The sequence below is a fragment of the Dermacentor andersoni genome, chromosome 5, assembly GCF_023375885.2.
Source record: "Dermacentor andersoni chromosome 5, qqDerAnde1_hic_scaffold, whole genome shotgun sequence".
In the NCBI taxonomy this organism is placed as follows: Eukaryota; Metazoa; Arthropoda; class Arachnida; order Ixodida; family Ixodidae; genus Dermacentor; species Dermacentor andersoni.
The window spans coordinates 162,086,558-162,100,516 of record NC_092818.1 but is presented as its reverse complement, the minus strand read 5'-3'; the positions used below and the strand labels follow the sequence as shown (position 1 = coordinate 162,100,516).

Here is a 13,959-nt window from a genome sequence, read left to right as displayed (position 1 = left end):
CGCGCAGCGGCCGCCAGGTACTCCCTGTCGGTCCCTGCGTGGGAGACGCCCACTGCGCGCTGACGTGCGTCCGGCAGGACCTTTATTAAAGTTTGTCCAATCCAATCTGAATGGTTCGCTCTGTCCCTGTGGAGAGTTTCAGACCGCTAGCTTTTACCGTTTACTAGCAGGTGTCGTTTTCAATTTTAGAAAGCACATTGCCTGGAGCTCGCCGAGGGTACTGCGCGATTGTTTCTTATTTATTACCCGAACTGTTCTTTTTCTTAAGGAGAAAAAAAAAACACTTTAATTGCAATGATAAATACTTGTATGTAAGGTAAGAAGATGCTGTATTAGTCTCATGCCATTTGCTATTTCTGAGCGGAATTCGTGGAGTCGTTAAGAAAAAGAAAAAAATAAAAAGCTTGAACGCGCGCCGCACGAAAGCTTTCATATTCGCGCGTTTACACACTGTACAAACTGTGACTTCGCAGGCCAACCCCCTCGCATTTTGTGGCAACCTAGAAAGATTGAGGAGAGAGAGGTCTCTTTATTGAAAAGCAAATTGGTTAGCCGTCGTATATTCGGCTACATGCTACTCTGCAGGGAACTGCAGGGGCACTGTAATTTGTGCCCGTGAATGGATGCAATGCGTGAGTCTCTTCAAAAGTTCACCCTCGTTGGAAACAATACGTGCAGAACATCGTTTACTGTGCCGGAGACGGCGACATGTTTGGTTTGATGACATACACATGACGCATGAAATCACTACTTTTCTCGCTTAAACGTCCCGTTAGAATATTTAAGCTCAAACTCGGCATGTGAAGAAATCGCGACAGCAGGTCAGACGATAGGAGCTGATCGTGACTTTAAGCTCTTAACCAGGCAGCTTTTCTGATTTTTTACCAGCAGCAGCACATTTCCATTTTCTCGAGCCGCAACAATGCACATCACGGTATTTTGTATTGTTGTTTTGTAGTCAGTGTTCAAACATTCCAAACCTCGCTTCACTTCGAACTTCTCACGCCGCACGGACAGGACACCCTGGAATGTAAACGTATCAGCTGCCGCCGTAAAAAACCAAGTACCTTGCAACGTTACGCGAGAATGGTTGGAAGGAAGCCAATGGCTCGTTCGGGAAGAACTAAACTATCACAAATTACAGGAATAAAGGACTCTGATTTGTCCTTGTATTTTCCAAGGAGTCCCGTCTTTCTGCTGCTGTGTATAAATGTATTAGACGGTATATCGTGACGAATGCTGGTTTATCGACCATGCCCGGTGTCGCAGGGGCTATGCAGAGACGTTGCTCGTGAGGTCGCGGCATCGAGTCACGACTGCGACGGCAGCATACTTATGGAGGCGGAATGGAGACAAAGAAAACAGAGAACAAACGCCCGTGCATACTTCGATTTAGGTGCACGCTAAAGTGTTCGAAATTAATCATGAGCCCTCCTCTACGGCTTGCATTACTTTCGGCATATGTTTCAGTGTTGCTTGGAACATAATCAATCAAAAATACCGGTTGTCGTTATGCACAGGGCGTTGTGGAGGAGTAGCTATTATATTGTACTGTATAATTCCGAGGTGATGCGTTCGATTCATGCAGCAACGGCAAAAAAAAAAAAAAAAAAAAAGACGGAGAAGAAGAAAGGCTCGTATACCGTGGTTGAGGACAACGGGAAAGAATCCCAGATGGTGAAATCCACCCGGAGTCCTTCATTCCTGCGACCCTCATAAACCGCTGTGAATATGCAGCTTCGGTATGCTAAAGCTCACAATTTGATTTAATTTAACTTGATTGGTGTTCTTTGCAATAAGAACTACAACGTAGTAACGAAGTTCTCGCTTCTTGTTCGATACGAGCTCGAATTTAGATGGCTGAGCTCCTTTTTCCCGTAGTTTCCGGCGCTCTCAATTTCCACCAAATCGCAGGCGAAGGGAGAGAGCTGGGCAGCCGAGAAAGTCATCTCGGTTCCCGCCAAGAAAGTGAAAGGCTGGGCCATGGACGTGATGCCAGGTATGTAAACGTCTTTTATTTTTTTCCTTCTTTCTGCTGCCGTTATATAGACTTTTGTTTCGCTTCCAATATTTGCCAGAAGGGTCTGTAAATATTTGCAAGAAAGGTTGAGAAACGGCTCTGTTCAGAGACAGGACGTGTGCGTGAAATTGAGTGATTTCAAGTGTACGCACATTTTTAACTGCGACAACTCATCTTGATGTAGAAGCCTGTAGATGTTACCATGCCCATGCATTTGCGGAGCCGACGCATTAACGAGGTCTACAGCGATGTTATGTTGCATGGACGTAACGGAGATCGTCACGTGGCTTATATTAAACATGCGAAAGTATGTAGTCATTGGGACCACGTGGCTTGAACGCTAGTGCAGCTGATAGTAAAGACAATATAACTACTTGACTTCGCCACAGAAGTGATGCGTCTTTATACGCAGGTCTTTAGATATAAAGTATAAAGAAGCCTGCGCTAGAGCATCGCCATACAGGGTGCCCCAACTATCATGCACCAAAATTTAAATATATGTAAATGCCAGGCAGCTGCACAGAACCAAGGTAATATTGTTTGTCGTCGCTTGGAGATACTCAAATTGTTCTTGCATTCCACCTAATTACATAATTAGTCATAAGTAATTGATCAACCTCTCAGATATTATAAGTAGACTAACAGTGTATATGAGGAAATTGTAGGGCGACATGAAAAACTCCCGGTACAGCTTTCTGTTGTTCAATACGTGCTGCATAAAAATGTTTTTCGGAGCGTGACAGAAGCCCGCCAATACACGCAAAATTGCCGTGCGACTGTCCGCTCCAGGCGCTTTGCGTGCGTTCTCTGGCATCTTTCACGCTCGGAAAAGCAATTTTCTGTAGCACGTATTGAGCACCATAAAGCTGTATCGGTAGTTCTTCACGTTGCTGTACAATGTTCTTAGCGACACTTCTCATATAATTCGAATATTTTAGAAATAAACTTGATGCGAATATGTTATTAATTAATTAAGCCTAATTATGTAATTAATCGGAATGCGAAAAGTAAATTGAGTTTCTCCAAGCGACGGCAAACATAACTATCTTTGTTCAGTCCAGCTACGTGGCAGGTACATATTTTTTAAATCTTGGTGCATGATAGTTGGGACACCCAAGATATATGTAATGTAACGCACACGTTTGAGTCTGCGCGAAGCGAAACTTGTTTGAAGCATTTAACTGTATACATGTTATGACACTAAATGCAATGCATGCAATTGCATTCATTGTCATCCTATGCAACGTGCAATCACGTGCAATGTTTGTTTCTGCACTGCTCAGGTCACGACTGCACTGCACCGTCAATTCACAAGCAATGCTTGTTTGCGGTTCTATGTAAGGTGCTCGTCGTGCGTGCGCCGAGATCTCCATTTGACCTCTTTTCATGCACGCCTTCTTCAGCGATCATCACGGACATACTGATATCTCTGGACGACCGGTTCCTCTACGTCGCCTGCTGGGTCCACGGCGACGTGCGCCAGTACGACATCACCGACACCAGCCATCCGAAGTTGGTGGGACAGGTGGGCAATCGAAGATGCCGCTCTTCAGCGATGTCACGAGTTTAGTAGCCCTCGTGTTTTAAGAAGGGAAAAAAAATGGAAGGGAGAAGGCAGGAAACGCAGGAAAGCGTCTGGTTAGCTGCCCTGCGCTGGGGCAAAGGAACACTGGTATAGAAAAATGAGAGAGAAAGAGGGATGGATAAGAATTCGTGCACGTGCGCAGACGGTGCAACTCAGTCACAGGCGTTCACACAGGCCAGTCGCCCTCAAGTACAAAAGTGCCTTCACTGCCACGTGGGCCGACGGGCAATGAGGATGGTGTTGGAGTAGCACCTATCTTGACAGTGGCCGATCGTCCAGTTATCTCAGTGCGTTAAAGGGTGCTTACGCGGTGTCGTTTTAGACATCACGCGCGACTTCTCGATGCAAAAAAAGAAAAAGCGCTATTTGATGCCATAGCATTCAGGTCACCTATACATGCGCCCTTCAGCACTATCGACAACACCGGACGTCCAACAGCCCACAGTAAGATAAGGAAAGTTTCGGACACTGATGTGGGCCCAAGTGACATGATTGCGTGAAGCAGGATGAGGAAGTATGGTTATCGCGAGACAGAAAGCACGGTAGCTGAATCGCTCGATGGTGAAACCTCCTCAACCTCGATTTTAGAGGAAGTGACTGAAAAGAAATGCAGGAGAGAGAGAAAAGAGCGGAAAGCGTAGAGTGCTGCGCGTGGTCAGCTCGATGACAGGGGGAAGCACGGACTGGTAAAATAACAGATGCCATATATCAACCGGTGTGAAATACAGAAATGTGAGCCATGCAGAGTTAGTTACATTTGAACGAAGGTTAAAAAACGCCCGAAGGATTATTATTAGTCTTGGGCGCTCAGTTATGACGTATTTATCACTCACAGTACAGGCGCGACTTTTGGATTTAAATATCAAATTTCATTGCTGGGCGAAATCTACTCGTCATTACACGCTTCGCTGTGTGTGCGAATACATGCACTTTTTTTAATCTCTTCCATTCGACATCATTTGCTGTTATGGGATCGTTCAGTGGTGGATTTGTCCAGTGTCGGGCGGCAACCAGTGTTCGATATCTGTCTGTAAAGCCGGGGACACGCTAAGCATAGCCACGCTAACCGGCTGAAGTGTACGTCAAACTCGTGCTGCAAGGCCCACGTGTAACTGCGAAACCGGCATGCACTACCCTGAAGAAATTTTTAAGGCTGTTTTAATTGGCTCAGGTACGGCACAACAAATGCAAAAATGTACACATTAACATGACACACTGAAATCAACACAGTGATCGAGGCTAACATAATTGGGTTGGTATTTTCTTAAATACATTTGATGGCTACAGTTCACGGATCCACTGTGGTGTCAAATTTCGTTTTTTTTCTTCGCCTAATGCACTTCTTAAAACTGCGCTGTAGGTTGGATGAAATATTGCCGTGTTCGCCGCACGTAAACGCCTCCATGGTGCACCGAGTTGCGTTTTCTCCCGATGAAACATTAACAAAGAGTTTGCCATTAGAAGCATATGACATTATACTTACACATGTTGTTTAAAAAGCAGGTGATGTCCTGGCGTAGTCCCACGAACCTGATGGCAAGGAATAAACTTTGCGCCAGTCTTAAAAGACAGGTCTTGGGTTCGATTAAAGGGTGGGTCACCAAAGGCGCATGTTATTTTTCTTTCTTTGCTTCACTTTCCTTCGTTTACTGGTGACAGGAGACGGAACAAGTTTGGTGATAGCATTAGCAGTGCTCGATGTTGCGCTATTTGGTGCATGCCGAACATTAAAGATATAAGCGCTAAAAGGACGCTATCACAGAAAAGGAAGGACACACGGACAGGACTAGCGCCCGTCCTGTGTTTGTGTCCTTCCTTGCTGTGATTGTGCTTTTGGCGCTAAAATCTTTAATGCTGGTGATGAAGACGAGACCTCGCTAGAACCTTGTGACATCGGCAGCAGTGTACAACACTTTGCGAGCTTTATTTAGAAGCTCGGCTAATGCAGCCCGTACACGCATTGCACGCTGAGCAAACGAACTTTAGCAAGGGTCAGAAATTCGAAGTACGCCACTAAAGGGAAACACAGTTTTCCACTGGCGCTAAATTCGCTGTTGGTTTCCGAGCTATTTTAAAGCGACGATTTACACCGCGACACGCGTTTTCGACTGTTCTCGGAAGACCTAGCTCGACGGTGCCGGGTATACTAACGGGAAGGCGCACCCCTGGCTGCCTCCACTGGCGTGTCCGTTGACTCTTGGCCTCGACTCGAAGGGACCGCAAGTATTGAGCAAGCGGCAGCACGAGAAAGCCGAGAACTCCCCCCCGCGGGCGTTCGAGCTATTTGTTCTGATATCGACGGCACTCCTGCATCGTTAGTTATCATTAAACGCGAGTAAACTTTCCCATGAGGGCACATGCGCGGAAACGCAGTGTCGTTAAGGTGTACTTTGCTCCTCGAGGTGCACTGGCCTCGTTACACACGGCGCTCCGCCTGCAGCTACTCGCCGGCCCCAAGCGACGTCGTTTGTTAAACTCAAGAAGACGCGAACGATACTTCGGGGAAAAAAAGTTTCGCTCGCTTAAACTGGAAATTTTTCATCCTTTAGAAGCCAGGGGAACGCGGAAGAGAGCGCCATCGCATTTTAGGCCGGGCATCGGCTGCTGAAACGTAGTATAGGCACAGGCTTAACGTTTCTCATCGTTTTCTTTGGGAGAGTCGAGAGCGCTGCGGGCAAGCGCATATAGAAGAGAGTGCTCCTGACGTTGACAGGGTCGAGGCAGCGTTGAAACACACGAACACACGCACGTACGTTTGTTAAATGATTTCAGGTCCTGCCGCTGAGTGTTGCCATTATCGGCGTGTTAAAGCCGTATGAAACTGAGCTTATGTGCACAAATACGGCAGGTAACAGCATTTAAGAACGGTTTACGTATTAGTACCGACGCTAAATTATTACATTAGAAGAGTGGCCATAAACAATACGACAGGTTCTAAAAGCTAGCGTTTCCCGGAAAATAATCTTCATTGTTCCCGACAACAATGTGGTGATTGTAACAAGCAAAAGTGTATCTTTCCATACTTTAAGCATTTAATGCTCGCCATTGCTTTGTAAATGCGCACTGAAACGTAACTTGCATAATTTCTGAGTACATTGTTACGCACATCTTCCTGCGTGTCACGTTGCCGTCACATAGTATGCCAACTCTTTCTTGGCGTTTCTCGTTCTGTACTGGTGACTCCCAGGCTTTGTCACTTAATTAAGTCAGTTATACTTTCGCCGGCTCCGCTCGTGTAACAAGTTCAACGCAACTGTGCAGGTCTTCACGGGAGGCTCCATCTACAGGAGCGGACCTGTCAAGGTGCTCCACGACGAAGAGCTGAAGGTGCGCATTTCAAGGCGTTTTAATTCGACCGAAGGCACCGCGTCCGTGTTGTTTCCAAACATTCGTTACGGCAGCCTCGGGACGTCACAGTCACCTCTGCAGACGTCGAACTTGCAACCTTTGGTGCTAATTAAGGTGAAGTTAAGGCACAGTGAATTAAGGTAGAGATAATTAAGACACTCGAACCCACGTCCTTTGGTGGCAGTCGAACTTGCGATTTTGCCTTGTGACATAATGTCTAAGCATTGCACAGCGGTCGCAATGCTTGCGCGTTCATCCGCTTAGGGATGACTAAGTGCCGCTTGATTTTTTTTACGCGGAATTATTTGATTCATTCGTTGTTTATATTTGTACACGGTGACAAGATAAACAGCTGGCCCCGCTCAAGGATCCAAAAAATTCATTTTGTGTAGACGATTTTAACGCTCATTTCATTTCTCCGCCAATGAGCCGTTAGTACAAAAGCCTTTGAAACGGGCTAGCCTTTACCAAAGTGTGCTAAATGTGAACTGGTGAATCACCTTGTAAATGCTCACGTATAAAAAAAAGTCGAGCAAAAAAAAAAAAAAAAAAACGTTGACGAATAAGATGGCACGATTCGTGCTCCCATCCAAATCTCATTTTAAAGATCTTCTACTGAATTTCTACAGCCTATCCAGAACATTCTTTAGAAACCCTAAAATTTTAGTGTATACTTTCACAAGGGCTGCACAACTCTTGTCGCTTTCGTAGCCCTTTACTCAATTTGATGCTTATGTTATTTATTTATTTTAATGTGCCGACATTTAATAAAATGCTGATGGGTTGCCGTTGAGTTCCTGTAAACGTTAGAGACCGTTTCTATATAAACTCAACAAAGGATAGCGCATTGAAGTTCAGATGCAATTTCTTTCGAAACTAAATGTATTAAATGTATTACTATCCCAACCACCTGCCAACTTAGCACATCCACGCCACCGCTGCCAGATGCATGCGCTTCTTGGATTAGCTAGCATTCTTCTTGCTAGGTAGCATTCTTAGCTAGCTTCTTGGATTAGCTAGCTGCTCATGAGTTGGCAGGTGACCGGGATGGGGATAGTAATACGATTTCGCTGTGGCTATGACACCGTGATCATATATAGAATCTATTATGCGACATTTTCGAATCTTTCGAGAGGCGGACAATGACGACATCTGCTTAACGTATTTCTCTTGATTAACGTACCTTTTTCTGGTATAGGGCGCAGCGATCTACAGAATAAGTTCTGGAGCACAGAAACTCTACAAGCTGTCAAGTTTGTCGTTATTTTGACGCGCAGTGATTGCGATGTACAGTATGGTTAACTGTTAAAGTGAACGTATAGTTGGTAATAAAGCCAGTATAAAGTAAATTCTATATCGAGAGGAAAAAAGAAAAAAAAGGCTGATAGGACGCGTTAGGATAATATCTATGCATTAAAATAATAGTGTCACGTGGTAGTGACGGCGAATAATACAGCGGCAAACTGTGAATGATGAAACTAACTTTTTATTGGGCTAACTTGCGCCCACAAAGCCAGTTACACTCAAAGCACAGCGATAGCGGCGAGCACAGTCAGTGATCATCGAAATCCGATCTGCGGGGCAAGCGCGTCGGCTTTTATACGTCGCTCATCGAAGGTTCCAGAATAATCGCTGGTGTACCCGTGACTTGCAGAAAGTTCTACACAATTCGCTTCGCGCATACAAGCAATCAGATTACACAAGGTTCAGTGACAACAGACAGCGGATAGAGCAATCGATAACATTCGAGAAACTTCCGATACATGCAGGCACGTCCTGCGCTGAGCGACAACGCTTGTTAGACGACGAAATGCGGTCACACGATAAACGAGTACACGTGTGAATAGTATGGTTGCCTGCTTGAAGCTGCGAGTGCTAGCAAAATCTAAAATGGGTTTTCTTCTTAGGACTGCACCGTATGGCACGTAACGTAATCCACCACAGAGGAATGCCTGTTTTCCCCGAAGTGACACGAAGTTCACGAAGTTCACCTATTTTGGACGCGAACTCCTAGTTATGCGGTAGTATGTTTAATGGTCATCATTGAAAAGAACGGCTTCGATTTAGATGCATTGAAAAGTATCACCTTGCGTGAAGAGAAAAATGCCAACTACAGGAAAATGTGCCCGAGGGAATTATACTAAGCCATAAGCGTTCCTTTCCACAGACCCTGGGACCGTTTAGGTTCACGGCCTTTCATATGCGTACACTACAAAGCAAGAGTCAAGTTCCTCTTCTGAGAAAAAGCGCGAAGCAGGATACCACTATTTCGAACGGGGCACGTGTGCGTCGTGCAAAGACGGCGACTTCCATTTGCGCTGTCATCGACGACACTGTCTTCTTACACGCGGCATGGTTCGGCGAAGCTGCTATGGCAACGCACTCGCAACGCTGAACCTGAGGCGACACGAGCAGCCTACTCGATGACGTCACACATAGGATCGAGTTCACGTCCTGATATTATGACTCAGTAACCAGAGACCTCTTGCAAAGAAGAAGAAAAAAATTCGGTATGCAGTTACCGGGGAGGTCTTTTTCTTTTTTTTGCTTTGCTTCGTTAGCTAACAAGTGCTCGCTGTTACCCAAATACACAAGAAGGCGTACGTTCACCAGCGTACGCTCGTACTAAATTCGAGAGAAATGCGTTAGCATTACGCCGCACCTCAGCGAAGTCCCGGATCCACGATTTGAACCGCGTTCGCTACACTGCAAAACGTTCACAACCTCACTCGCCACACGTGTTGCCTATTCGAGGAGCGATGTGTAACTGACGGTGGTCCCATGGTGGATCGGAGCAGAATAAGGTCATGGCCGCTTCAGCACCGCTACCATTTCGCTCTCTTGAGCACACATGCACAGCTGTGCTGTTCCCTCTCCCTCCTTCCAAACTCCGACTGGTTTCTAGACCGCCAACGCTCTTTTAAGCTTGGCAGCTTGCCCACCACTACCCTACCTCTACCACGTGACCGGCATCCCATACTTCACACGCATGCATTTTTTTCCCACTTTGTCTTTCCCAATGCTAACGCATTAAAGAAGTGTCGTTGTTCTGGAAGCAAGATGAGTGCCGCCAGCGAGGCCTATCAGCTGGCACTCCCCTCAAAAATAAAAAATAAATAAAAATGTTAATAAAATCGATGGCTCCACAGAAAAAAACTGTCGGTTAAAATGCATGCTACGATTAAGGTTGGCGACGTGCAGGTATTTTCGCTGGCTGTTAAATGCGCGGGCGGCACTGTCTGTGAAAACAAGAGCGGAGGGAGGGGGGGGGAAAGGGAACGCACCGATTGGTTCCTCGTGCGAGCTACAGAGTACGACAGCAAGAAGACAGAAAAGCAAAGTTACAGCGCTGTCAAAACCGCAGCAAGGCAGAAAATAAACGGCCTTCGTCCGAAGCGCGATGGCGAGCATTCAGGAAGCGTAGGCACTAGCAGGCGCGGACGAATGGAGATCAATATTCAATTTTTCGGTCAATACGGACTGTTTATGCGGAATGTAGGAAACACGACGTGGCCGGCAATAGCACCGGAAGTGTATTTCGTCGTATAAACGTACTTCTGCGAGCTGCGATAAAAAAAAAAAAAAGAGGGAAATGGTAAGGAAATGAAAGAGGACGAGGTAGGCGTGGGAGGAATCAGTGACTCGGTAGCGTAAACAAACTGCTAACTTCGCGGGTTGTTTGCAAGCGGCGACGAGAGTAGCAGGAAAAGCAGCAACTAGAGCGGATAACGCTGGTCTTCAGCGGCTTCGCGACGGTGCCATGGCAACGCCGAAGCCGCCACCGTGCGTCTGCTCCTGTTCCGCCCTTTTCGAGAGAGCGGCAAAGCACCAGAGCTCTCAGGTGAAAACAGTTTTACGGAAGATTAAATCGAGAGCGTGCAACTAATTACCCAATGGTACAGGCCCCATCCACTTTGATCGAAAACAGGCGCATTCCCGGAAGCGGTGCCAGAGAGGCCGCAGACACATCTGCCTCGCCGTCGCAACTAAGTTCGGCGGGCTGACTTGCTTTGCTGCTTCGGCTTCCCTGGATCTGGTTTTTCTCCGCGCTTCCGCAGGCTTCTTCTTTGCCCTGTTGCTATGAAGTAAGAAAACGGAAATATCCTAGTTGTAGATGAATAAACTAAACCATTCGTTATCGTTCGTTTGGATTCCCCAAAGATACGAACTGATCCGACGCACTTGCTCCATGCATCGGCCCCGAAGGGATTGTAGCGGCGGGACAGCCGAGACCGCTGAAAAGGACGACAAGTAAACAACATTGCCCTACTATAGTTATCTGCTCTATATTTCTTTTCTTTTATTCTTTCATGGATTACTTTAAAGTCATGCTACGTGATTCATTTCCTTGCATCTATAACTTCGAATTTAACCTTTCTCGCAGTTTGCAAGTGAAATTTAATTTATCTGGCCATCCAAATCTAGGCCGTCCAGAGAGCCCACGATGCGGCGACGAGGCTCGGCCTGCCCATCCCAAGGTGGAAGCTATGCAACGGAGCTATGGGAGCTATTCGAGATATGCGATAATCGCATATCTCAGGACTGTCAATAAAATTCTTCCTTCCATCCATCCATTAGCTTGATCCACCTGATTACTGACCAATTCCCCTTTTGTATAAGAGCTATGAGTAGGGAGGAAAAGAGAACAAACAAATCACGCTCTGTGTACTTCCAAAACGCCCATAGAGACATGATGTGTGGCGTCAAACTCAGCTTTCGAAGCCAGCTTTGGCTGAGTCTATGTGAAGGATAAAATTACAACTGCCCGTGAGACGTATACCTAAGAAAACATAGTTTTTATAAAAAGAAGCAAATTATTGTGAGCGTGACTGTAAAACAACCTTTATCGCGCATTGGTCTTCCTCTTCCTGTACTTGATGGGAACTCCATCTATTGGTGTGAACTCCCTTGATTGTGTCCGCAAGGAAGTATTTTATATTGTGCATAAACTACATCGTTGCTATAGGGAGGCATACATGGTAACACTGTTTTCCTCATTATTAGCCTCATTATTGACATTTGATTTCCAGTTCATTTGTACTCCCGTGACTTCATCGAAAATTAGTATGAGCATATTTAAATATTTTCACTATTTCAATGAATATTACCTAAATATAGCTGTGCAAACCATTAAGCTAGCGGGAAGGAAGGAATACCGTTATGTTTTCGTAGCGGACGTTGGCCAATCCTTCCTCGTGGGTACGGTATCGTGGGTACGTGCCATGCGTTAAAGGCAACGACATTCAACGACTGTTAGTGGGTCGCTGCCTGAATCGCATCAGGCGATTGAAACTCACAAGTTGCGCCATCTGGGGAAGAGCGTTCGCTTCTCTGTCCTGAGTAGGGATGCAACAGGAGGCCGATCAGCCTTGTCAGGGCCAACTGCAATGATGCGCACCGGTTGCTTCGTTTGTTCTGTCAAAGGATCTACATCAGCGCCCGCGCACATTTGAACAAAACCCCTATGTTATGTTCCTATACTAGAAATATACCACGAGGTGCACTGAAAAGGCTCAAGAGGCATCTAGTGTCCGCCGTTCATGTATCTCCGTCATATATCGAATCGTCATACATCTTTCTGTTTTGTTTTAATCTATACCTTGAGAGTGGCCTGGAGTGTATCCGGAAAGTAGCCCGGAGGCAGTGATTACACGTGAACGCAGAACGCACGGCGGCAGCCAGGAATCGGGCAATAACTTCGTATCAGCAGACATACCGTGAGCGCGCAACCCTCACAAATGAAGCACAGATGACGCGAGTGCGTATGTCCCGAGCATGAATGCGCGTGCGCGTTTCTCTATCTTTCGTTGTGCGTTTGTCTGTCCTCCCGTCACCGTCGGAGCTCCTACAGGCAGGCATGCTGCGTGAATGCTTAGAGGTTCAGAACTTTGAGCACGCAGTGTACTGACGCGAGAACCCGGCGAAACGGTGAAGAGACCAGACGCGCTAGTGCAAGTAACCCAACTGCCCCTGCCACCGCAGACAAGGACGAAGAGCGAGAGGAGAAAGACACAGCAGTGAGCAGACCAAGCGAAAGCCCTGGGACTGTTTCAATGAGATCGGGAATGGAAAGGCGAGACAGACTAAAAAGAAGAAGAAGAAGAAGAAAGAGCACCGCGGAGTGGATAGAGGCCACGTCTCCAGAGGGGTGCTGAGTGAGTTGGCCGAGGAAGCAATTTCTTGTGCACCGTCTCCCCAGCCGACGGTAGAAGCCGGGAGAGAGTGCCGTCATGCTTGCAGCATGAGCTCCATCCGCAGTGCGGGCAGGCACTGCTGGCCTCCAGAGAGACGGGCTCGTGTCGGGTGTCGACGAGGTTGCAGCTTATGCTCGGATAGGAGCCTACTGCTGCTTACCCAGATTACAGCTAACGCAGAACGAGAGGAACGCGTTCTCGCTACGGGTGGATTGCCACGTCGCATCGCTTCTTTCGGCAGCGCGAGCGTAGGCGGGGACAGCGAAGACGGAATGAGGCCCTAAGCGTGAGAACCTGGAAAATGAATCACTGCTCGCGCCGACGCGATGGTGAAACGCTGCCCACTCGTAGGGGCGAAATTAGGCTTTCGCGTAAACATCGTGCGGGTATATACATGGTCGCCGTGCTTGCTTGCCGTGTTGCAGTCCGGATAGAGCGCCGACCGCACACTCGCACACTGTGTTATCGCCCTTGAACTTTATATGGAACATCATGGCGACGCGGACGGCAGAAATGCACCTGGAGTGTCCATATAATTGCTATCGCAATAAAATAGGAAAGGTGGAACGAGATAATTGTACTGATATCTTATCTTGTATTTTCCGCGGGATCGAGGCTATACCGGTACCACGTGACAGTGCCGATTGACTGCGCTGTTATTTGCAGAAGCAACTCAGGGTTTACGTCATGCGTGTCAGTGAGTTAACACCTTGTTTATACTGGGACGTTGCTCCCAGAACATTAACTGAATTAATTAAAACTGGCGGCTTCAAATACCGAGACCACGATTTGATTATGAGGCACGCCGTAGC

At 46.9% G+C, this 13,959-nt stretch overlaps 1 protein-coding gene across 8 annotated transcripts in view; it reads left to right on the top strand.

Moving 5' to 3' along the window:
• LOC126531532 (methanethiol oxidase-like) overlaps positions 1-13,959 on the top strand; it is a 157,928-nt gene that overhangs the window by 134,984 nt on the left and 8,985 nt on the right. For 5 of the 8 annotated variants that reach the window (XM_055071224.2, XM_055071227.2, XM_055071230.2 and 2 more), the window contains 3 exons: positions 1,915-1,999; positions 3,424-3,545; positions 6,867-6,932. In XM_055071224.2, coding sequence (XP_054927199.1) covers positions 1,915-1,999; positions 3,424-3,545; positions 6,867-6,932 — 273 coding nt within the window. Of the gene's footprint in view, positions 1-1,914; positions 2,000-3,423; positions 3,546-6,866; positions 6,933-11,337; positions 11,528-13,959 lie in introns of those variants that run through there. The other 3 variants (XM_055071226.2, XM_055071229.2, XM_055071232.2) reach the window with 2 other exon arrangements.